Genomic DNA, 25,019 nt, shown 5'->3' with positions numbered 1-25,019 from the left:
TGCAAGCCAAGGAGAGAGGCCTCAGGAGAAAGCAGCCCCGCGGCCCCTCCAGCCTCCGGAAGTGTGAGGAAACAGATCTCTGTGGTGTGAGCTCCCCTGCCTGCGGCGCTTTGTCACGGCGGCCCAAGCTGACGAGGACAGTGCTGGCACGAGGCTAAGCCCGTCGTACTCACCACGCAGACTGTGCTTTGGAGGTCGGCAGTCTCAGCGCCACCAGGAGCCCGCGGAAACTACGGCCCCTCAGGCCCCAGCCCAGACCTGCCGGACCCGGAACCTGCGTTGCGGCAAGCCCCGCCCTCGCGCCCCCACGTGATTCCCCACGTGATTCCCCACGTGATTCACGCACCGCTCAGCTGAAAATACTGCCACAATTAGCATCTGGACGCCCAGTGCGCCACGTTCCTGGGAGGAGTGGCGTCGAAAAGAGCAACGAGCCTGCAGGGAGGTTTTCGTTGTTTCATTCCACAAACTGCTGAGATGTGTCCGTAAAAGATACGTCCCAGAAACGTTTTAGAAATCAAACCGGTTTTATTGAAACGACAGCAACGTGGCCCCTGTTCCTGCGAAGCACACACAACATTTACAACAAACTTTTGTACATAGGAAGTAGTAAAATACATCATTTTTCATAGAAAAAAAGCACACACGTAAGCTGCGGGCTGAGTGAGCCTACAGACAGTATGAAAAATCAGAACACGATGGGGAACGAATCAGAAGGAAACCAAAACTTTTCATTTTGGGGGGCCCAGTAACACCGTTGGCCGGCGTTTTCATGTTTTTATGGGTGAAGTGCTGAAGGCGCGATGGCCCTTTAAACACGCTAAATTAGAAGGGGGTCCCTGATTACGAGGTCTTATACTTTGTAGCACTGTGTCCATTTCCGGAAGATAAATGGTTCCAGTATCAAAATGTTTGTGAAGGTGAAAAAGACAGCAAGGTCTGGTTCTGGGCGAGGAGTTTCTAGCCCATAAGACTGGCCAGTTAATGAGGCGTTCAGGAACTCGGGAATTCTATTTCAAAATGAGAGCGTCCACTCACACGGGACGTTTTCAGATTCTCCCTCCGGCAGGATGCTTCAAAAGCAAACCTACTGAAATTCCCCGGGACCGTCACTAATTCTAAAAACCCAAGCTTGCAGTCAGGACGTGGCGACAGACACAAAAGCCTGGTGACAAGCGAAAGTCCGACAGCGTAATACCTAGCTTCCAGAGGGTTCCAAGGACTCAGACCTTTGGCAGGAACTAGATGCGGTATCTGACAGTCTGACCAAATTCTTCTGCACTGGCATTTGGAGGCGAACAGTCAGTACTTATGAATTATAACAAGCCCACAATGCACAAAGCAGAAGCACCGTCCTGCTTATTTCAGCTCTGTCAAGCTAAGAGTTTCAGTACTTTTACAAGCTCCTTGGTTGCGGGGGAGCCATTTACCTTCTGTTTCTTCACTAATTAGGGTTGCCCTGAAACAACACACCAACTTGGTTCCCCAGGTGGAGTTCCTTGTCCAGACTATCTTAGGTTTTGTTTGTTTGTTTGTTTTAAACTTTCTGCTAGTTCTTTTGCCTTCGAAATATTCTGATGGAGAGTGAAATCAACTCTGAAATCAGCATTCACGAAAGTGATCTACTGACCAGCCTGGTGGAGGAGGGTGGAATTTTACCTTCTGCAAAGAAATGCTATTTACAAAAGGGTATTTTATTTCACTGTGGGTTTTGGGTCTAGGCTGCCGAAGAAGTTTTGTACAGTGACGGCAGCCAGAGAGCACCGCACTCCTCGGAGCCTCAGGAACATTTGGCAAGAACGGTTCCTCCGAAATAGGAAGAGAAATCCTTCCAGTGTGTTACCATCTCTTGTTGTTATGCCGCAAGACGGTTTCATAACTGCAGGCTGTCCCTCTCCCCAGAGCTGCTAACCTCGGCGAGGAATGTACTGAGGAATGAAGCCATTCCTCTCATTGCTAAAAAATAGGTCATCCGACGGATGGGAAGTCTGCATAATTCAGTGCCATTTTTTAAAGGCAGCAACAAAACAGCCCTTCTTTGGCTGTTCTTAGACATCTCAGTGGAACCCACAGAGACAAGTAGTTGGAAAGAAAAAAGTGGGCTTCAAAACAGAATTGTTTGCCAAGCAAAGACCCTGGTGGGAGACACAGAAACCAGTCTGGGCAGGGCGTGAGCCACAGCAGGGAGGGGATCAAGAAAGGGTCCTGGTTCATTAGTCCTCAGTGAGACCAAAGGTCACGGCAGCAAATACATGGGCCACGTGGACAAAGGGAAGGACCAAGACAAGATACATCTCTGGAGTTACGGCTGAACTCGAAGTAAACCAGCACTGCTGTGTATAGAACCAGCCCGCACGGAGCAGGACGGGAACAGGACGGGTGCCAGGGCAGAGTCCCCTTGTTCCGGCCCATTTGTCTGACCAGCAAACATGAAACCCATTTTTCTCCTTTGGTAGGGACGGCCTGTGTTTTTTAATGTTTTAAATAGCTACCTTCTACTCCATCCCTGAAACTCCGCCCTGAGCGTTCTCAGTACGCCCCTTCCCACACCCCTGAATGCCTCGCAGCGTCAGCTCCGGATCCTCTGGAATCCTCTCTCCAGCCACAAAAGAACACCCCCCAGGGGGAGACCCCCGGGCCTCAGCAGGATGGCCACCGGCTGTCTGCTCAGGACCCCAAGGACGCTCCCCTGTGTGGAGCTGAGACCAAGGCACGGCTGATGGGACACAACGCCAATCAAAGGGAGTTTCCTGACTCTCCATATCCCCGGCCCACCCCCCCAAGTGTCAAAATAAAAATAAAAAGCGAACCCCCGAAGCCCTCTTGAAGACGCCCCCTTCTCCCCGACCCTGCAAGCTCACTGCCTGACGGCAAAGATCCGGAAGGCCTTTCCGTCTCGAGGGGTCCTCAAGCTGAAAGAGAAGGGAGAGCACATGTTACCGAAAGATCTGCAGGGATGGAGCAGGGAGTGGGGGGAACTGGGTGGCCCCAAGTCCCCGCGGTGGAAGAAGCATGACCGAGGGACACTTTGCGAAGCTGTTGGGAGGAGAGCACGCCCCAGCCGGGAGCAGCTGGCAGAGCCCTTTGCCTCTGCAGACGCGCCTGGGTCTCAACTGAGCTCAGGGTTAACTTGGAATTTGCTGGCCCCCGTCTGCCTGAACTGAACCCAGCCTCCGAGACTTCTGCCCGGTTTTTGCTACCACCTGTCAACGCAGAGGGTGGCCACCTGCTTGACCGATGAATACGATGGCATTATAACAAAAATGCACGTGCTCCTGCTACTAAAATGGGCGCGCCGATCCGACTGGGCTCAGATATTGTGCAAAGGATTTTCGATACGCCTTCACCTCCTTCCGATGAAGAGCCATTAGTATCCCTATTTTGCAGGCAAAGGAGAAATTAAGTTTCTGCAAGGTCACACAGCCAGTAAAAACCACCCTCTCGAGATAGGAGCTAAATCCTTTAGCTAACTGAACGCCGTTAAAAAACAACAAACCAACAAACAAAAACTTCATGAAGATACAACATGCCATGAAAGTCACACTTCTGAAGTGTACAGTTCAACGATCTTTAGTGATGGGGGGGGCGGGGCTTGTGCAATCATCTCCATAATCTCCAGTTGTGGAGGGACCCCGGCTGCCCTGCTCGTTTCTCGAAAGCTCAGATTCCAGGGCCCTCCTCAGGCATCTGGGCTACAGGATTTCCCTGGATCCTCTGCCCGAATGACTAGCCTGGGAGAATCACCCGGGGCTACGAGGCACTCAGCTGTTTCACGTGGCGGGTAAGCCACACTGGGGGCCGTTGCCAGGGTTTGTGATGCTGACTCACTACCAGCAATTCTACAGACGGAGCAGTGGGTGCCTCCACGCACAGGGCCCCCCCAGAACCCAGGGACAAGGGGCCACTCAGGCTGCCTTCCAGGCAGGTACCCTAAGGTTCCTGGAGGTCCCGCCCAGTCCTACCAAGCATCCCCATTGAACAACCGGCCCACCCCGCAGGCGCAGGCACGAGCAGGCCCCGCTGGCCCACCAGGTATCATGTGACGCCAGCTGTGGTCCCTTCCACTGCTTCAGGCAAGGGCGGGGGGTCCCTATTGTTCAAGCTTCAAACATTTACTGAGCTCTAGTTCTGCTAGGAAAGCTGCCAGTTGTGTGTCTGATGAAAAACAAGTGTGATCGGATAAATTATACAATAATCTCCTTTTCTAAACCTTGCCCTCTGACTCTTTTTAGCCTAGTTTGTAGCTCCCACAGGTATACGAAAAGGAATGTAAATTGGCACAGCATTTCTGGACAATTTTCACAAAAGGTACTGGAGGAACTTTCCAAAAGATATCGAACAAGTTTCGTAACGGGCGTTAAAAATCCTACAAGCAGTTCTGAACAAATAGCTGAACTCAGTATTTTGTCTGTCCTTCAACCAGTGTTTACTGAAGACCTACTATGTACAGGCGTCAAGTTGGGTGTCAGGGACACAGCATTAAACCAGACCAGTGGGATTCTTGCCTTCGTGGAGCTTACACAGTCTGGGGGGTGGGAGATCAACAGCTAAATATGTGTGAGAAATACAATAATTTCAGACAGTGGTGGGTCCTGGGAGGAAAACAGCACCCAGGGGGACGGGATCAGATTGGATCGGGGAGGAGGGCTACTGGAGACCCAGCAGCAGGAGGACGCTTCTGCGGGCGCGTGGCATTTGTATGTAGGTCTGAACGACGTGCGGGCCCAGCCATGGGAGGTACGGGAGCTGGGAGGGTCCGGGGTTGGATACCAGCAGGTGCAAAGGCCCTGAGGTGAGATCGTGGTATCCAGGAACAGAGAGAAGGCTAGGGACAGGCACCGCTGTGACGAGGAGGTGATGCACCAGGAGGGTGGAGGAGCGGGTGGGGTGGCGGTAGGTGTGGACTGCCTGGTAAGGGGCGAGGATTTTATTCTCAGCCCGAGGGGGCAGGGTATCAACAGGAGAGAGACACACTGCGCATCCCAGAAAGAATTGGTAGCTGCGGCTACTCTGATAAAAGGAAGTTACCTAGGGCTTCCCTGGTGGCACAGTGGTTGAGGGTCCGCCTGCCGGTGCAGGGGACGCGGGTTCGTGCCCCGGTCCGGGAAGATCCCACGTGCCGCGGAGCGGCTGGGCCCGTGAGCCGTGGCCGCTGCGCCTGCACGTCCGGAGCCTGTGCTCCGCAATGGGAGAGGCCACAACAGTGAGAGGCCCGCGTACCGCCAAAAAAAAAAAAAAAAAAAAAGAAGAAGTTACCTAAGAAAAGTGTGGGGAAAGCACACGGGCTTGTGCAAAGATGTTCTTTGCTGTGTTGTTTACAAGAGCAAAAGAAAAAAAGTAAACAACCCAGATGTTCAGTCAGCTGGGTAAAGAAAAGATGGTCTTGGCCACACAATGGAATAGCGTGGAGCCACAGAAATGATGGCGTGGCTATGTCAGGCACTGGAAATGTCGGAAAGACACAACCTGTTGCCGATTGAAAAAATAAATAAACAGAATGATGCAGAGAGTCTGATCCCCCCCCTCTTTTTTTTTTTTGCGGTACACGGGCCTCTCACTGTTGCGGCCTCTCCCGTTGCGGAGCACAGGCTCTGGACACGCAGGCTCAGCGGCCACGGCTCACGGGCCCAGCCGCTCCGCGGCATGTGGGATCCTCCCAGACCGGGGCATGAACCCGTGTCCCCTGCATCCGCAGGCAGACTCTCAACCACTGCGCCACCAGGGAAGCCCGAAGATAATATTTTTGATACACTGGATTAAATGAAATATACTCTAAATTCTCCCTTCTGTTTCTTTTTACTGTGATTACTAGAAACTTTAAAATCCCATATGTGGCTCGCGGTACGTGTCTGGGACATGCCGCAGTAAACAGAGGCCCCTGAGGATGAAGATCTTTGTCTCTTCTGTCCCTGCCATGGCTCCAGCCCCGAGGACAGTGCCCAGCACACAGGAGCTGCCCCATAAATGCTAGTTCAGTGAGTCTACTATTTGGATAAAGGTCCATCCACAAATATACCATCAACCTCTGTAAATAGGTTATATCTGTTAAAACCAAGTGACCAGGGATGTTGTCTGTCATTGTGTGGTATATTTCCCAATCTCATTGTACAATCTGTCTTAAAAAATGGTCCTGGGGCTTCCCTGGTGGCGCAGTGGTTAAGAATCCGCCTGCTGATGCAGGGGACACAGGTTCGTGCCCCGGTCCGGGAAGATCCCACATACCGCGGAGCAGCTGGGCCCGTTAGCCATGGCCGCTGAGCCTGTGCATCCGGAGCCTGTGCTCCGCAATGGGAGAGGCCACAACAGTGAGAGGCCCGCGTACCACAAAAAAAAAAAAAAAAAAAAATGGTCCTGGTCTCAGAAAAAATCCTGAACTGACATTCATCCAAATGTCCAGCATCTAAAGCTCTTCCATACCCGTTTTCCTTCCCTTCCTTCACGGGCTCGTGTGTGAGAGAGGCAGCACCTGTCCTCTTACATTATCCCAATTCTGCACGGTTATCTTTCAAAACTTTCAGGAAATCCTCTTCTGAAAGCAGCCAATTGCTAAACCAAAGCCACTCTGAAGCAGAAACAACTTTTGGCCCATGTCCTGAGAATTCTGTATAGGAGGTTTTGTTTGTTTGTTTGATGGATTGAAGGATTCCCTAAATTTAGAACGCAGCTTGCTGTGAACGGGTTGCTCTATGTCCAGTGTCCACATCTCCCTTGGGACTGCTGTGACCACTCCAGGGTCCCAGCAGACATTGGGGACAGAGCTACCCTCCGGCCCCAGGCTGGGTTCCCAGAGTTCCCAATGGGAACAGGCTCTGGGGACGTTTCTCAGCCCTCGTCTCTATGCAGAGGGCCGCTGAGGTCCCATCTAAACAAGGGGAGAATGGGGCATGGCCCTGCCTGGGGCATCCAGACGTCTCTGCAGGAGCCACGCCACCAGGGAGGCACGTCCAGATAGTAAGATGGGGCCCTGCTTGGTGTACTCAGCTCTCTGGTACCTCCCTCCGTAGCCGTGATGCCTGTGCCCTGCTACTGATGCTGTTATTTCTGCACGGTCTGTCCCCCAACTAGATGATAAGCCCCGCCAGGGCAGAGATCAGCCTGTGTGTTCCCTGCTAGGTTCAGTGCCCGGGACATCGTAAGGGCTCACCACGCACATGCCACCCGATGGGGGAGTGCAAGTGGAAAGGATGGATGCCAGGACGAAAAAATGATTCCTGTAGGATGCTTTTGCCCTCGTCCGGAAGATAATCCACGTAGCAACGAGGCCAGCGGATCTATCAGACACTTCCTCAGAGCCACTGGGTGAGTGCTTTGCATGTACCGTCTCATCGAATCCTCAGAGTGGCCACTCCCTGAGGTGTGGGGAGACTGCCTGCCCAAGGACACCAGCTGGCGGGCAGTGCAGCGGGGTCGCAGACGCCATCGGACCCCGTGTGCCCCCCTGGCCTGGCCTCTTCCCTCTGTACGTGCAGGGCGGGCTCTACCGCCCTGGTGCCCACGGAGCCCAGCACCGGTCCAGGCCACCCTGAATATGTAGTAAACCAGTGACTACTCATCACAAAGTATCAGAATCACGCACAGCGCCGACCGTGTGCCGGGGACGCCGTCACGCTCGCATCACCCTCACCGTGGCGCCTCTCCCCCTCCAGCGGGCATCAGGACGCCCGGAGGGCAGATCCACGCAGCCTGCCCAGCCCGCTCCCCGAGCGTCTGTCTGAGGTGGGCCGTAGAATGTGCTTTTCTAGCAAGTTCCCCATTGATCCGGATGCCGCTGGTCTGGGGACCACCCCAGGGGGTGAGTGCTATCATCTTCCCCTCTAAAGCCTGGGAAACTCACCCTGACAGCACCACAGATTTCAGCACGCAGGACCTACTCAGGGGGAAGGGGTTCGAGGAGGAAGGGAAGCAGAAACTCCACCCGCTACCACTTTTCTGCATAGTGCGGTGGCCACAGCCGCTGCCCCGGGGCCTGGGAAAGGCTGCCTGGGAGAAGATAGGGTCGGCCTTCCGTACCCGTGGGTTCTGCATCCGGGCACCCACGATTCGATCAGCCACGGCTGTGACGGCCTCCTGTACTCTGACACTGCATACAAGGACCTGAGCATCCGCAGACTGGGGTATCTTTGGGGGATCCTGGAACCAAGGCCCCGCGGATACCAAGGGGCCACTATACTTAAAATGACAGGGCAGTTTGGGCGGGTCCTTTGGGCAGAGAGAACTACAGGTGGCGGGGGAGTTAACAGTGGGGAAGAAGACACTTTGGGGGCGCTCCTCTCAGGCCCTACCCCTCCCCAGACACCCACCTGTGTCCCAGCCCTGGCCTGGGGATGGCGGCTGCCGGGGTCTGCTCTCTCTAAGGTGGGAATAGAAAACAAAGCCCAGCCTACCAGCTTCTCCCCAAGACAGTTTCTCTTAAAGAGCTCAAGAGATTGGTGTCCTGGGATTTCTTTCCAGCCTGGCCAGGAAATTCCACCTAAGCAGCTGCTTCGTTTCCCTCCCATTAAATCAATGGAATTTCCCTTCATTACGCTCTTCCCAAACAAAGCTTGCAAACTTGGAAGGAGAAAATGCAGAAGCTCTTAACTCTAGCTCTTCGGGGCTGATGGCTGTGACCGGGCAGCTCCCTCCCACCCTGGGATCCTGCAGGCTCTTCCCCATTACAGCGCCGTCCTGAGGGACAGCCGAGGAGTCCCCTGGAGCCGTGAAAGCCGAGGCTTCAACGGATCCAACCTATTTTGTATTCTTGATTTTACATTCCTTTTCTAAAGCGGTCCCTCAGATATAAAAGCTTCAGCATTCCCCTCTGGTATGGGCTGTGGCCTCCCCAAGTTTATCGGTTGAAGTCCTGGTCCCCGGTACCCTCAGAATATGACTGTACTTGGGGGACGGGGACTTCAAAGAGGTGATTAAATTAAAATGCGGTCATTAGCGTGGGCCCCAATCCAACGTGACTGGTGTCCTGGCAAGAAGAGCTCGGCGGGGGGCTTCGCTGGTGGCGCAGTGGTTGAGAATCCGCCTGCCAACGCAGGGGACACCGGTTCGGGCCCTGGTCCGGGAAGATCCCACATGCCGCGGAGCAACTAAGCCCATGCACCACAACTACTGAAGCCCACGTTCCTAGAGCCCGCGCACCGCAACGAAGAGTAACCCTCGCTCACCATCACTAGAGAAAGCCCGCGCAGCAACGAAGACCCAACGCAGCCATAAATAAATACATAAATAAATAAATAATTTTTTTTTTTTTTTTTTAAAAAAGAAGAGCTAGGCAACATTTCCATCAAGCCTCCCAACAGCCCCCGAAAGTGGAGACTATGGTTATCCCCATGTCACAGGCGAGGAAATGGAGGCTCCGGGGGCCTGCTCAAGGTCACAAAGCAGGCAGAGGCTACGTCTGTTGCACTCCAGACTCGGCTCTTATTTATGTAGCGAAATGCAACTACATTCTGATGTAGCTACACATAACCATTGAGTGACTATAATTTGATCCCACTGTTTTGTTGGGGACGTGGGCGGGGGACACACACACACACATATAGAAAAAGGACCCTTTTTTGGGACACGCACCAAAAATCTCAGCAACTCTCCCAGGTGAGAGGTAATGGGTGGTTGTTTTCCTTTGGGCTTATCTGATGCCTGTAAATTGTCTACAAAACATGTGCTGGTCATAGAAAAAAGTTCTTATTGTGAAAAAAGAAAGGAAGGGAAAAGAGGACCGGCTTGTCCTGGGTGTTCTGATATTTTAAAGGGCACTGTCTTTGGCCCTCCTCCAACGCCCCTCACTGGCCTTGGGTGTCGACGGTCCGAGGACGCAGCCCTACCTTTCAGACTGAACTCCGTTCCTGAGAGAGCCCACGTAGATCTTCTTCTTATCAACGGGCATCACGTCCACGTAACCCCCGCTCTTGTTCCTGATGACTCCTGCGTGCACGGCGGTCTTACAGATGCTTGAAGTCTGAAAGTCCAGGAAAAGCTGTGATCAGTGTCAAGGTCAGGTGCTCGGGTGAAGAAGCCCTGCTGGGGTCAGCCGTAACTTGGCCTCCTGGCTGGTGGCCGAGGAACCCCTAGGAAGTAACCACGGCCGAGGAAGTAACCATGGCTACCTCGATTCCTCAGAGGTCTCTCCAGGGAGACCTGGCCTCATCCACCCATTCATTCATTTGTTCATTTTATCAACAAATGTTTTCTGAGCACCTACTATGTGCCGGGCACTGTACTGGATATAGGAGGATTCAGCGGGGAACAAAATAAAGACTCTGCCTTCATGGAGTCAAGGGGGACAGACAAACAAATAAACAAACAACGGTCTCAGGCTATGAAGAAAACAAAACCAGATCATGAGATAAAATGACTGGTGGAGGGGCTCTTTTAGAACGGTTAACAAGGGAAGACCGCTCTTGACGTGACATTTGAGCTCAGGTCAGAGAGACAACGTGGGAACCAGCCACAGCCATGGGAATATCTCTGGGCAGAGCATCCCAGGCAGAGGAAGCAGCTCGTGCAAAGGCCCTGGGGTGGGGATGAACTTGTCATGTCCAAAGTACAGAGGGAGGGACAGGGTGGCTGGAAGACAGTGAGTCCAGCAGAATGTGGCAGGAGAGGGGGAGAGGTGAGAAGGGGCCAGTCACGCGGGTCTGTGAGGGCCACAGGGTGGGGTCTGGGTTCATTCCAGGTGCCAAATGAGCCACTGGATTTCCAGCAAGGGTAGGATGTGCTGTTTTCTAAAGTCATCAAATCATCTAATTCCTGGGTAACCAAATCGTCAAGTTAAACTTTCCTTAGGGTCGTAACGTGTCCATTAGAAAAAGGGTCCTCAGCTTGGACTGTCTGCGAGTAACTAATCAACATTGCCCAAAGTTGGGGAAAGGCATTCGGGGTGGGATGGCTGGTGCCTGCTAAAGATGCAGGCTCCCGGGCCTCACCCTGACCCACTGGCTCAGAACCTCCCCAGGTGAGGGCCAGGCGACTCTGACACCCACTCAGCGTGAGGAACCAGGCAGGTAGCACCCTCCTGCCTCTTCCACGGTCGTTGCATCTGGCCTGTGCTGGAACCTGACACTGGCCTTGGCAGTGAGTCCTCACCCTCGCTGCAGCCCAGAGCCACCCGCGGCATCTTTATGTGAACATGGTGCCCAGGTGCCCGCCCTTCCCACCCCTCCCACCCCCCCCATTCAACTGCTCTGGGGTGACTGAGTATTTTAAACACTTGCTGGGGGGCTGGCAGGTGCAGCCGGGCCTGCAGACATGAGTGGGCTGACCCCTCGGAGGGGTGAAGAGCCTCCTTCGTGGTAAGCGGAGCTATCGTCGACCCTGAGCTTATTCAGTACCAGCCTGGGCTGCCTTTTGTCATCTCATTCAATCTTCCAGTGACACGGGTGACGACTGTTATTCCCACTTCGCGGGCCACAAAGCACAGGCTCAGCGAGATGAGATGTTGCCAACACCCTGCAGACAGTTCAGGGTTTGGGAGCGATTCCACATGAGATCTGGCGGACGGCAAAGTCTGTGCTTCTAGAGTCGGCAGAATAACGGGCCCCCAGATGCCCGTCCTCACCCCTGGAACCTGTGCATGTGCCACCTGACGTGGCACCAGGACTTTGCGGTTGTGACTGAGTTAAGGCCCGTGAAATGGGAGAGGACCGTGGATTACCCAGGCGGGCGCAGCGGAATCTCAGGGGTCCTTACAAGAGGGAGGTGGGAGGGTCAGAGACAGAGGGAAACAGCGCGAGAGAGACCCAACAGCCTTTCAGACTGTCAGCTCCTGCCACGTCCCTTCAACATCCACGCCATTCCAGACGACTTACTGGTTTGGCAGAAGAAGGAAAAAATGCTCACAGCAGAAGGCCCCGCCCTGCCTGCTCCCTGGGAAGTTAATGCTGCTGTTAAAAGGTGGAGAGTCTCAGAGTTGAAAGCACCCTCATACTGAAGACGGGAGAATTGGATTTCTTGGTTTCCACCACTAATTGACTTGAGTAACTGAAGGCCAGTTTTTCTAACCCCGCACAAACATGTCTTGTCTTCAGTAAATAAATTAAATGGATGAGGGCAGGGTTCCTTAGCCTAAGTGGGCTCTGTGGGGGGGGGGGGGGGGCTGTGAGGTCCTGAGGCTACAGGCATAACTCTGTGGGCCTATAGGGTCAGGAAGAACTTTCGAGGTTTTACCCCCGAGCCCAGGAAACCCCGCATCCCAGGCAAACTGGGATGGTTGGTCGACCCTTTCAGCACAAGGAAGCCTTTTTATCCCCCTGGAGGCAGGATCCACAGCTTTTCAGTTCTCAGAAGGGTCTGCACCCCCAGAAGATTAAGAAGCGATAAATCCGCCGCCATCTACAAGAGAGGCAAGGGGCTTCCCTGGTGGCGCAGCGGTTGAGAGCCCGCCTGCCGATGCAGGGGACGCGGGTTCGTGCCCCGGTCCGGGAAGATCCCACATCCGGGAACCCGTGAGCCACGGCCGCTGCGCCTGCGCGTCCGGAGCCTGTGCTCCACGACGGGAGAGGCCACAACAGTGAGAGGCCCGCGTACCGAAAAAAAAAAAAAAGAGAGAGAGAGGCAGGGAGACTTTGGAAATGAAACGATCATTGTAGCATCCTTCTAAGTTCGCTGTGAGCGGGGCTGAGCCGCGGAAGCGAGCGTGAGCTTCTTACCGGCAGGCAGAGCTGGGAGGTTTTTTTGTCTCCCTCTGAGTTACCAGCCCCAGGGCCTGCCTGGGGAGGTGCATCCTCTGATGGTAGCTGCCAGGAGGTGGGTGCTTTGGTGTTGTGGCCTCTGTGACAGTCCTTTGTCCCGTCCCCGGAGGATTTCTGGGCGCCAGAGGCACAGAAGTTTCCCGTGATAACATCAAGCCGTGGGAATGGAAACCACACGCCCACAGCCTGACCCTCCTCCCCGCACGGGCCCGGCGATCACTGCACGCGTCTCCCACCGCTGACGCTGGACAAACCCTTTCCTCCCCTTGCCCCCCACCTCTTCCCAGCCCTCTCCTCTCTCCCTGCTTCCTCCCCAGAGGTACAAGTTATCTGCTTTCTCTCCTCAGGACCCGAGGCAACACCGATACCTGAATATTTATTAGCAACCACTATCAACAAAGATCTGGTCTCAGCAACCCTGTCCCCATCACTTGTTCGCTGTGTGGTCTTGGATGACCTATTTTAACCCCCGGAGCCTCTATTTTCTCAGTATAAAGTGAGGATCAGGGGCTTCCCTGGTGGCGCAGTGGTTAAGAATCCGCCTGCCAGTGCAGGGGACCCGCTTTCGAGCCCCGGTCCGGGAAGATCCCACGTGCCGCGGAGCAACTAAGCCCGTGCGCCACAACGACTGAGCCTGCGCTCTAGAGCCCGCGTGCCACAACTACCGAGCCCACGTGCCACAACTACTGAAGCCCGGGCGCCTAGAGCCCGTGCTCCGCCACAAGGGAAGCCACCGCAGTGAGAAGCCCGTGCACCACAACGAATAGCACCCCCGCTCGCCGCAACTAGAGAAAAAGCCAGGGTGCAGCAACGAAGACCCAACGCAGCCAGAAATATAAATTAATTAATTAATTAATTAAGGGAGGATTATCACTGGTAACCCTTTTGAGCATTTACCACGGTGGGTCCAGTTCTAGGTGTTTCACATGATTGATATGGTAATCTCCCAATAAACTACAAGGTAGATATTATGATTGTGATTATGACTATTTCTTCTTAACAGGGGTTAAATGACTTGCCCCAGATCACTGCGCTGGCAAACAGCAGAGCTGCGACTGACACCCAGAGTCAGCGAGCTGCATCCTACTCTACAAGCTGCCCTCTTAGTAAGAACGTAAGAGGGCCTATCGAGACGATTAAGTAAGATCAAGGGCTAAATGCAGCCTTGCTCAACAGATGTTAGTTAGTAAGACGAGTATCACCATAATCGTCACTCTCACCATCACCATTATCGAAAACTCTCAGGGGACTGTCGTCTCTGACCCAGTGGTCCTCAACCTGTAGTCCCAGACCAGCAACATCAGTGTCACCCGGGAACTCGGTGGAAATGCAGATTCTCTGGCTCTACCCCAGACCCCGTGCGTCGGAAACGCGTGGGGTGGGACCCGGAACTCTGAACAGCCCTCTGGGGGATTCTGACGCATGCACGAGTGTGAGAATTTATCCAGCCACCGAGGGAGATAGGACAGATAAGAAAACTCCGGCTCAGAGCAGGGAAAGGCTTGTCTACCATCCCACGGCTGGTAAATGTCACAGCTGGGGCTTCAGTGTACATCCTCTGACCCAGACTTTGTTCGTAGGCTACACCCTGCGGCTTCTCCTGCCTGCAGCTCACCACGAAGTCCGGGCTCTGCCAGCTAACGCGCTCCGGGAGAGTGTAGACAGGAACTTCAGGCACTATGAGGCCCTTCGAAGCTCTGCAGACAATTCTCCCAAAATAAATCTCTCGGCTAAACAGACATTTTCCAAAAGGCATCATCATTTCCCAGAATACCGAGTGACCTAGAAACCAAGGCCAGAAAAGAACCTCTGAAATGGAGGTAGCTTTCTCTTTCTCCCTTTCTTCCTTCCTTCTTTTATTCCCTGAAGAGCTGTTTAAGCACTGACTACTGTAGTATTTTTGCTGATTTATTCTTTCAACAAACATGAGTAGAACAATTATTGTGCGCCAAGCCCTGTCATGAGAACAGTGCTTTCCAAAGCTCAAAACCCCAGCGAAGAAGTAAGAGACTGTATACAGGTGTGCACAGACAGGCCTGGTCACACCTGTGTATTTATGAGTGGGGGGTGCATTCAAACAAGGCACGACAGGGTAGAGAAAGAACAGACCCTAAGGCAAGATACGCCCTCATTTGCATCTCGCCTTTGCCAGGTACTAGCGGTGTGATCTGGGGCACGTTGTTCTGAGCCTCACTTTCTTTCTCTGTAAGATGGGGATAACAATACCTAGAGATGGTGGGGTTTTTTGGTTTTTGGTGGGGTTTTTTTTTTTGCGGTACGCGGGCCTCTCACCGTCGCGGCCTCTCCCGTCGCGGAGCGCAGGCTCCGGACGCGCAGGCGCAGAGGCCGTGGCTCACGGGTTCCCGGATGTGGGATCTTCCCGGACCGGGGCACGAACCCGCGTCCCCTGCATCGGCAGGCGGACTCTCAACCACTGCGCCACCAGGGAAGCCCCGTTTCACTTTAAATTCCACTTCCTCTGATAGCAATACTGCCACTCCTGCTTTATCTATTTGTTTCTTTGTATTTTGCTGGAATCATTTTGCTCGTCCCTTTATACTTAAAGCACTTGAAAATCGAAGGCTCTGTCTTTTAGTAGCAGATTTTGGCTCAAACGTTTAGTATAACAATTGATATACATTATTTCACTCCTTCATTAAACTTTTAGAACTCCATTTTGAATTAGCAGCTTTCAAGAAGAAAAAAAAAAGACTCATTTAATCGGGAAAGAAAAAAAGATGGGAGTCGGGGACAGGTAGCCACGAAGGTTGCTTTGACTTTGCAGAACTCAGTGAGCTCACATTTACAGGAATCCAGAATAAATGAAGGCAGATGGGGGCGAAGGTGACGGTCGTGGGTGAGGGAGAACGGTACAAATGAAGGCTGAGTAAAAGTGTCAGCTGGGGATGAGCGATTCTGATCTCATCATGGACTTTTAAATCTAGAAGATTTCCTGGACTAGAAAATCCCAGCTCTGGCTCATTCTACAGAGAGATAAACAACTTGGCAAGATCAATTAGTCTGTTGGTTAGAACTGTGTCCACACTCACCTCTTCTGGGTCACCATGTCCCTAAACCCTGGACCACTGGAGGGAGGAGACTACTTTTTGTAGGATTCAGTTCAGAAAAATCAAGCTATGCAAACTAAATATTATACACAGGATGGATAAACAACAAGGTCCTACGGTATAGCTCAGGGAACTATACTCAGTACCCTGTGATAAACCAGAATGGAAAAGAATACGAAAATATACATATATGTGTGTAACTGAGTCACCCTGCTGGTACAGTAGAAATTAACATAACACTGTAAATCAACTATACTTCAATAAAGTTTTTAAAAAAGAAAAAGAAAAATCAGGCTAAAGCTTCCTTGCTAAAGTTAGGAGGGGAAAATGGAAGAAAAGACTCCAACATAATAAGAGTGGTTATTAACAAGTAGTAAATTGGAGGTAGTCTGTATTTTGTTCCGTGTGCTTCTAGCTCAGTGTATACACAGCCACAAAGAAATGCAGTGGGTAGAGTGCATGAATAGCTTCTAAATGCATCAGGAGAGCCAGAAAGGTTATTAAATATCTGGGGGAATGAAGTGTGTGATGCATGGAAGCCTTCACATGAAAAAAGCATGTCAGTAGAGAAGCAGAATTCAATTTACCAAACTCTGAAGCCATCTGTGTAAGAGGAGGTACACCTGTGTCTGTATTCATTAGCACACATTGGTGGAAGTTCAAATATTTCTGTAAAAGGAGAAACTAGGGCAATGGTAGCAAAAATGAGTGATCTAAATTTAGCTAGAGGCACGGGAATGGGATCTCAAGTTTCTGGTGTCCAGACCTTGGAATGTGGTTTCTGTGGGGTGGCAGCTGAAAAGGCCAGAACACTCACGTCTGCATAGATGTTGGTTCCAAGCACGGGAGCCCAGTAGGATGGCTCATCTTTGCAGTACGCCGGACAATGAACTCTGGAAAACAAGAAGCATTTAGGTGATGGTTATAATCAGCAGAAAACAAAATTTCTTGAGAAAAGCAGCTGGCCCTCTTTATTTGAACGTCAAGGTTTAAGTACTTAGGTGAAAGGCAACTACCACACAGTTTACTCTTTAAGAAAAAAATACGCCTCTCCTACCCTAGCAGTGATAAAGATAGTCTCCCTTAAAAGTGCATATAGAATTTTAAAACCCCATATGGGGAGGCGTAAATTGGGAGATTGGGATTGACATATATACACTCCTATATATAAAACAGATAACTAATAAGGATCTACTGTACAGCACAGGGAAGTCTACTCAAAACTCTGTAATCGGGCTTCCCTGGTGGCGCAGTGGTTGAGAGTCCGCCTGCCGATGCAGGAGACACGGGTTTGTGCCCCAGTCCAGGAAGATCCCACATGCCGCGGAGCAGCTGGGCCCGTGAGCCGTGGCCGCTGAGCCTGCGCGTCCGGAGCCTGTGCTCCGCAACGGGAGAGGCCGCAGCAGTGAGAGGCCCATGTACTGCAAAAAAAAAAAAAAAAAAAAAAAAACCCCTCTGTAATGGCCTATATGGAATAGAATCTAAAAAAGAGTGGAGATATACATATATATACACATATGTATAACTGGTTCATTTAGCTGGACACCTGAAACTAAGACAACACCGTAAATCAACTCTACTCCAACAAAGTTTTTTTTTACTAAATAAATAAAATTTTTAAAACTTGTAACTAAAATGAAAGGAATTAAAGGTTTTTGGGTCAGTTGCTGGTTGAGTACTTGATTAAAATTGCTGGTTTACTCAGTGTACCTTAGTAATGCATGCTTTCTGTTTCTTTTTTCTGACCAGTCACTTATTAATGAAATGGAATACCTTTATGGAAAAAAAAAAAAAAGCCATACGACAAGACATGTACAAACAGTAAGGTTGAAAGGAAATAAAAATCTAAGAGAGGGGAGTATGCGATTGTAAGGGGTTGTTCCTCCCATTCTGGGATGTTGGCTGGTTCATACTGTGGCTGCATTATGGAGATTACAATCAATAGATTTCTTTAAAGGCCATTGCCCTGTGTAGGGGAGGAGGAAAGGGTCCGCCATAGGGGGTGAGGAGAGTGCCTCGGCACCACCACGAAAGAGCATATGAGCTTCACTTAAACAAAGGTCTTTTGTCTTTATCCGGAACAGGTACACCATGGGCTGGAGCCCAGGGACCAAGGAAGCAAAATGGCAGCCGGAAGCCCTCTGGCTTGTGAGTAGCAAAGGGGAGGCTTCAGGAACCCCATCTGGTCCCCTCCCCTCACTGGCCCCCTCCCTCGCCTGCTCACACCTCGGGGTTCTCCACCTGTTAGATTTTTGTGTTGTTTCTGTTTTTGGTTTTGCCGTGCCGCATAGCTTGTGGAATCTCAGAGCTACGTAACCCAGCTTCTGACAGGATCTAACAGGTCCTTTGGAGATATACCCCCTTCTTTTTTTCCGATGCACCATCCTCCCAAAACCCAGCCAATTAAGGTTCGGGCAGATGGATGTAAAACCCACTCCTTAGACAAACAAATTGAGGTACATCTGCCGAACGGAACACCACCGGGCAACGTGAAAGGATGAACAAATCACCGATTCCGTCATCAACACAGACGAATCTCAAAGCACTGTGCAGGGTGAAAGAAGCCAGATACACAGGTCTCCGTGCTGTGACGGCTCCGTGTATGTGAGATTCCAGAAAAGGCACGATTACAGGGACAGACAGGAGGTCAGCGGTTGGCTGGGGAACGGGGGGGAAGTTGGAGGGAGGGGGGCGGACTGCAAGGCAACTTGCTGGGGTGATGAAAATGTTCTCTGCCTGGATCGTGGTGTGCGTTTGTCAAAACACATCGAACTGTATACTTTTAACAGGCGGATTTTGTTGTGTGTAAATTATACCTCCAAAAGCCTGAGTTTTAACGAGCCAGTTCTAAAGTGACCCGTAGAAAGCAAAACAGATCAAGAACAAGAATCAAAGAGCTGATTCCAAGGGGACCAGTGCCACCCAGCTTCCAGAGTTCTCGACTGATCTAAGAGGCCAAGAATGACAGGTCCCAAGGTCTGTCCGGGGGCTTGGGAAGAGCCTGGTGGCAAATGAAGTCAGATACTCTCTCCTTCAAGTGGAGGTGACATCGAGAAGGGCAAAGTCATCTTTTCAGTTACGTTCCCAGCGCAGGGCCCTGGGGCCTGGCTACACACGGGGCTCACCCAGAAGCTTCTAAAGTCGAGGACGTCCTGCTGGGCCACGCCCGGAGATTGGGATTTGTTCTTTTAACGCCTCTCAGGCGGTTCCAATGTGCAGGCAGGGTTGAGAACGAGTGGTCTCAGGGAGAGGTCAAGTGGGTGACTTCCTGGGCGGACACACACCAGGGCCACGTCTAGCACTCAGCTGCGCGTGGCTCCGTGCAGTGACCCGCAACCCAACCCGGCCCTTCTCCCCTCGGCCCCCATGTTCGCCAATCCAGACGCCAGGGAGCCTTACCTTGGGCAGTGGGTCCCCGGCCCCTCATACGGGCAGAGCTGGGCCACGGTGGTGTAGCAGTCCAGGTCCTGCACTGTGAATAGGAACACGTAGGGGAAGGGTCAGGTCACGGGCAAGCCTGGGCCTCAGGCTACTGGCCTGTGAAGAAGCAGGCTGCTGGCCAATGGGTCCTATAGGGGTTCCTTGGGCCCCCGAACCGGGAGGAGAGCTGGGATGGGGCCCCAGCAGGTGCCAGGCCCCAGCGCGCCTGGCACGTCCCCCAGGGGCACTCTAGGGCTGAGAGAAAACCCAAGGCCCAAGTGTTTTTACAGGTCAAAGGTGTCATCACCCTAAACAGTTTCTCTGTGGGGAGAGCAATCTTTCCATTTGCGTCGTGCCTTTCCCCCTTGAAGCCTCTGCCTCTACTTTATCCTGCTGGAGCCGCATGGCGGGTGTTATACTAACGATCCAGATGGGGAGACTGAGGTCCAGAAAAGCTAAGAGACCTCCTGAGGCTGCACAGGGCACAGGTGAGGGTCCAGGTTTCTGATTCCCAGCCTAGAGCTGTTTGCTCACACCCTGCCCAAGTGGCAGGAGACGCCTTCCTTCAAGGTCACGTGTTGCGTTTTAACAACAGATGTCAGAAAGCGGTTCTAATATGGCCACGTGTAGTCTCTGACGGCCGGTCCTTGTCCGGTCCAGGGCCCGGCAAACTCTTCCTTAAAGAGCGAGGGAGTAAATATTTCCAGCTCTGTGGGCCCTGTGGTCTGTGTTATAACCGCTCAGCTCTGCCATCGTCGCGGGAACCAGCCACAGACAATGTGGAAAGGAATGGGTGCGGCCAGGTGCCACTGAAACTTTATTTACAGGACAGTCAGCAGACAGGATGTGGCCTCGAGGGTTGTAGCTTTTGCCCGCTCTTGGTCCAGCCTGTCACTTGGATGGGCCAGGGGTCTCTGCAGCAATGCAACAAGGGGATTGGTTTACTACACCAAGCGTCTGCCATACAATGGGATGCTGGGGAAATCATTAAAATGAGGTTTAGAAGTCCGCTTAAAGGAGAAGACTATTTTTGATATATTATTCTTTGGAAAAGAAAATCAGGTTGCCAATTCCATTTCAATTTTTCAAAACATATCAATGTATACATTACCAATGTATATACTCTTAATGAAGAGGGAAAAGAAACACTACAGATATCCACCAAAATGTTCAGAGCAGTTATCTCTGAATGGTGGAATTTAGGTCTTTTTTCCTTTTTTTCAACAACTCTCTGTATTTTTAAATTATCCGGAATAAACAGGCATTACTTTTGTAATAGCGGGGAAAGCTGCTATATGTTTTTATAAAGCTATCTAACCAGATATTCTTGTATCCAGGGCAAATGACAAGAATTGGTTTCCCAAAAGAAGAAAGGGTCAGTGGGCAAGGATCAAGGAGAGGGTCCAGGGGAGGGTGTTGGGAGGGGCACCCTGGCATATCCCTGCCTGCCTGAGACTATTCCAGTCAACTGCCCCGTCTGGGCAACTATAACCCAGACCCCAGTTCCGGTTACAGCATGCTCTCCCGTGGAGGCATGCCACCCTGCCAAATGAACATCCCGGAGGCGATACAAAAAGCTGGGCCAGAGACAGCAAGTATGGGCCACGGACTTCCCCACGTTTCCCTCTCTTGTCCACGGCAGACATTACTAATCTATCAAGCTCCGTGCTCTGCTGAGCCCAGAATGAGGCCTCAGAATCCTTCTCAAAACAACGCTCCAGGTAGCCACTATCACTCACTAGAAATGGACACTCCCTATGCAACCTATTAGCTACTCTAGACCCAGGCACTAGTATTTCTGTGACAGTCAGCTGGGAACCCATGCCTGTGTTTCAGGTTAGCTATCTAGGTCCACTGCCAAGTTCAGATTTTTTTTTTTTTTTTCACCGTGCCCCACGGTTTGCGGGATCTTAATTCCCAAGCCAGAGATTGAACCTGGGCCACAGCAGTGAAAGCGCCAAGTGCTAACCACTGGTCTGCCAGGGAACTCCCCCTAAGTTATGATATTTTTTTAAATTAGCTAAAGAATCGACCTCCTCAGGAACCTCTTAAACATCTTTGCAATGCTGAGAACAGCAACATCAGCAGACATGGTAAACATTAAATCGGTAACTAAGAGGAATGAAATTCCAGGGAAACCCAAGATAACCTGTGTATTGTGGTCATATAAGAAAAGACTGGCCAGCTTACCTTTTACTTTTGACACCGTGAATGAGCTGGAGGACTTGTATTTGCTGTAAAAGGAATCATTAGGTAAATGCAAACAGAAATGCGTCTAAAAGTACACGCTTGTTCCTGCACTTATTTTATTTACGGCCTCAACTTTACATTTTCCTACTTGTTTCCCATCAGCCTGAAAGCCCTTAGGACATTCTAGAGCCGGGCTCGTTAATCTTCTTGGTGCCAAGGATCCCTCTAGCAGCCTGGTAAAGCCTACGGACACCTTCTCAGAACAATGATTTTAAAATGCAATGATAAATGTAAAAGATTAGAAGGAAATCAGGTATTATGAATAACATTAGCAAAGTATCAAAACAAATTTGTGTTAGCACAATAGCTGTGCATCTTTATTAACGTATTAAAAACAGAAGCTAGCGGCAGGTCTTCTAACTACTGTCACTTGGGGATCATGACAGCAGAGACGGTTTCAAGGTGTCTCCATCGCGTGGACTCCTGCCCGTGAGAAGGTCACTGGCCCTACGAGTGCTACTCTGACTGGTGGCTAACATCCATCACGGAAGAAAATACCACATTTCAATTAGAGGTTAGTGAAACTAAAGCTTTACTTTGCTTTGCGTTCACAGACTCCCCGACTCTAATTCTTATACGTGAAGAACCCCGCTCTAGATGTAAAGCTGGCCATTGGAAGGGACCAGAAATGGATTCAGGACAAGGGTCCCAGGCAGTGCAGGACCTGAACCCTTGGTCAAGCCCACATCTCCATCGGAGGCAGGGCTGAGCTTCATCAAGGCTGGCGTTGAGGTCACCCAACCGATCTCTCCATGAATATTTTCTTTGCTTTCGTTTAAACTTCCTTGCTCTTTTTTTGTTTACATAAAAACCCCCAGCTAAGACAGAAGAAGGAATATTGCAACACTGCCCGAAAAACCAGGCCTCTCCAAACAGAATGACTCACGGAGTTTTGGAAATGTTCTGACCGGCCTGACTATTGGGAAGGGACATGGACATGCCGCCTTGTAACGATCACAGGAGCGTCTGCTGGGTGCCTTCCTGCTGCAGACCCTGGGATGGGCACCGACACGGGGGTCCCTGACATGCTGCCTCGTGGGGGGTTAGCTGGGTGTCAGCCCCGGGCCCTGCCGTGGCCCTCATTGATAAATGAGAGTACTGCCACCCCGACGGGATGAGGAAGCCAGCCCGGGTCACGCAAAGGGAGAAGTCAGAGCTGGGTCTGTTTGACCCTAGAGCCCCCAGTGGGTCCCACCAGCTCCTGGTCACCTTATGCCTCAGAAGCCATGGACAGATGAGGACACGACCTCCTGCTGCTCTTCATGGGCCCCCCACCCCATCAACCCCCAAAACTCAGAATGGCGAAGATGGTCTGCCCCGTCAGCCATCCACATACCTTACATGAAAAACATCCTGCAAAAACAAGTAAGTATATTTTTTAAATGAAAAGCCTCGTTCTCGGGGGGTGGGGGGAAGTGCCAATCAAGAATTAGCCTACGGGGGGGGCTTCCCTGGTGGCGCAGTGGTTGAGAGTCCGCCTGCCGATGCAGGGGACGCGGGTTCGTGCCCCGGTCCGGGAAGATCCCACATCCGGGAACCCGTGAGCCACGGCCGCTGCGCCTGCGCGTCCGGAGCCTGTGCTCCGCGACGGGAGAGGCCACAACAGTGAGAGGCCCGCGTACCGCAAAAAAAAAAAAAAAAGAAAAAAGAATTAGCCTACAAACTCAAAGATACCATCAGTCATTACTGAAGTGTCTGAAGAGTTCTCGGGGACAAGGAAGGGAGAAAAAGCAGGATTCAGAACTCATATCAGATTGCAAGACTGTATGCTTTTGAAGGTCATGTACCCAGATTATCTCTGAGAAGTGGGAATGAAGAGGTTAATATTTCCTTATTTCCGTTTTTCTGTATCTTAATGGCTATGTGTACATTTCATAATTAAGAGCAGTGTTAATGTTAAATATGCAATACACTTTTCTATAACCTACAAAAACCAATCAACAAACGAGAAACAAAACTCAAACACATTAAACACACACACCGAAACCCACTGGGATGAAATAGGCTGAACGGCCGATAGGGGCGATTTCTGAGTGATGGGAGTAAGGTCATCTTTACTGTTTTCCTGCTTCTTTATATTGTTCAGGACTTTTCAAAGTTTCAACAGTGCTCTCATAATCAGAAAAGAAGTTTTCAGGAACCCTGATCGCCAAATAGTTACCTCAAAGACTGCACGCCGTTTCTCTCAGACTTGACAAAAAAGGGTACCTTCCCGTTCCTGGTGACGTCCACCAGGCCTCCCCTGTCGTCCAGGACCCCGTAGTGAATGGCGGCCCGGCAGATGCTGGACGCCTGCGGGGGACAGGCCAGACTGTAAGTACATCTGAATTCATCTTTGTCAGCGATCGTTTCCAGAAACATCCAAGATGCTTGTCCTCAACCCACAAAAAGCCACGAAGTCGGGCCAAGGCTCACACCACTTCGCACTCTGACTGCACTCTAGAACACGTCTCTGTTCCAGGGGGTGCTTATCTTTAAGGACTCATCCGAGGTGCTTCACAAACTAAGAGCGGGGACAGACAGCCCTTTCTCCCCATCCAGGGGAGCATTTACTGCTCGGGCTAAAATGGAGACTGGTCTGCTCAAGGGTCATCCCCAGTTCCCAAAAGTAACCTCACAAGTTTGTGACCCCAGAAACACAGGTGGATCACCTCTACGAAAAGGGGGGGTTTGACTAAGGAGCGGAAAGAAAATCTGTTCACCTGAAAACCAGCCACCCGCTTTTAACACGTAGACAGGAGTCCACACAAGCCATTTAAAGAAATGCTGGCCATACTCACGCTTTCGTAAAAGAGAGTCCCAAAGATCTTTGCCCTGTTATGCAGGCAGCCTGCTGGGCACTGGTACCTGATGGAGAAGAAAGAAGATGATTTTCAGAGGTAAACGTGTTCATGAAACCTCATCGTGAATTTATTGGGGTTTTTCCCTTCAATAGCTCTGTTAATTACGTATAGAAAAGCGTCAGTGATATAGCATGCATTGTTTTGGAGCAAGTCACAATGCACCCAGGCTGAAGTTTCTAGTCACACAATTAGATTCAACTTGACCTCCTTAAAGACTATTTTCATGTGCTTCAGGTTCTAATTGAATAGATGGACAATTCACAGAATAAAGATAAGTGGCTTCAAAGGCACCAGAAAAAATCCTCAGACATATGTGCAGACTCAAAGGAGGTGGCATTTTCCAGGCGTCCAGGGATTTTTTTTTTTTTTTTTTTAAATAAATTTATTTATTTATTTTTAGCTGTGTTGGGTCTTCGTTTCTGTGCGAGGGCTTTCTCTAGTTGCGGCAAGCGGGGGCCACTCTTCATTGTGGTACGCGGGTCTCTCACTATCGCGGCCTCTCTTGTTGCGGAGCACAGGCTCCAGACGCGCAGGCTCAGTAGTTGTGGCTCAAGGGCCCAGTTGTTCCATGGCATGTGGGATCTTCCCAGACCGGGGCTCGAACCTGTGTCCCCTGCACTGGCAGGCAGATTCTCAACCACTGCGCCACCAGGGAAGCCCCAGGGATTTTTAATAGAATAAAACTAAACGATGGCGATCATGCTCACAAACAACAGTTAATCCTTCCAGAAAGCCTTCAAAATCCATATCCCATAAAC

The 25,019-nt window shown here is 51.2% G+C and overlaps 1 protein-coding gene across 1 annotated transcript in view; it reads right to left on the bottom strand.

Annotated features, from left to right (window-relative positions):
• Window positions 1–508: 508 nt before the first annotated feature.
• Window positions 509–25,019, bottom strand: part of CRISPLD2 (cysteine rich secretory protein LCCL domain containing 2) — a 63,392-nt gene continuing 38,881 nt past the window's right edge. The window contains exons 9-15 of the mRNA XM_059045512.2: window positions 24,199–24,265; window positions 23,580–23,710; window positions 21,359–21,402; window positions 19,148–19,220; window positions 16,566–16,641; window positions 9,816–9,949; window positions 509–2,912 (exon numbers count right to left, since the gene is read on the bottom strand). Coding sequence (XP_058901495.1) covers window positions 2,858–2,912; window positions 9,816–9,949; window positions 16,566–16,641; window positions 19,148–19,220; window positions 21,359–21,402; window positions 23,580–23,710; window positions 24,199–24,265 — 580 coding nt within the window. The 3' untranslated portion in view covers window positions 509–2,857. The remainder of the gene's footprint in view (window positions 2,913–9,815; window positions 9,950–16,565; window positions 16,642–19,147; window positions 19,221–21,358; window positions 21,403–23,579; window positions 23,711–24,198; window positions 24,266–25,019) is intronic.

Source organism: Kogia breviceps, chromosome 18, assembly GCF_026419965.1.
Source record: "Kogia breviceps isolate mKogBre1 chromosome 18, mKogBre1 haplotype 1, whole genome shotgun sequence".
Classification (NCBI taxonomy): Eukaryota; Metazoa; Chordata; class Mammalia; order Artiodactyla; family Physeteridae; genus Kogia; species Kogia breviceps.
The sequence above is the reverse complement of the archived record's forward strand: the minus strand, read 5'-3'. Positions and strand labels throughout refer to the sequence as shown.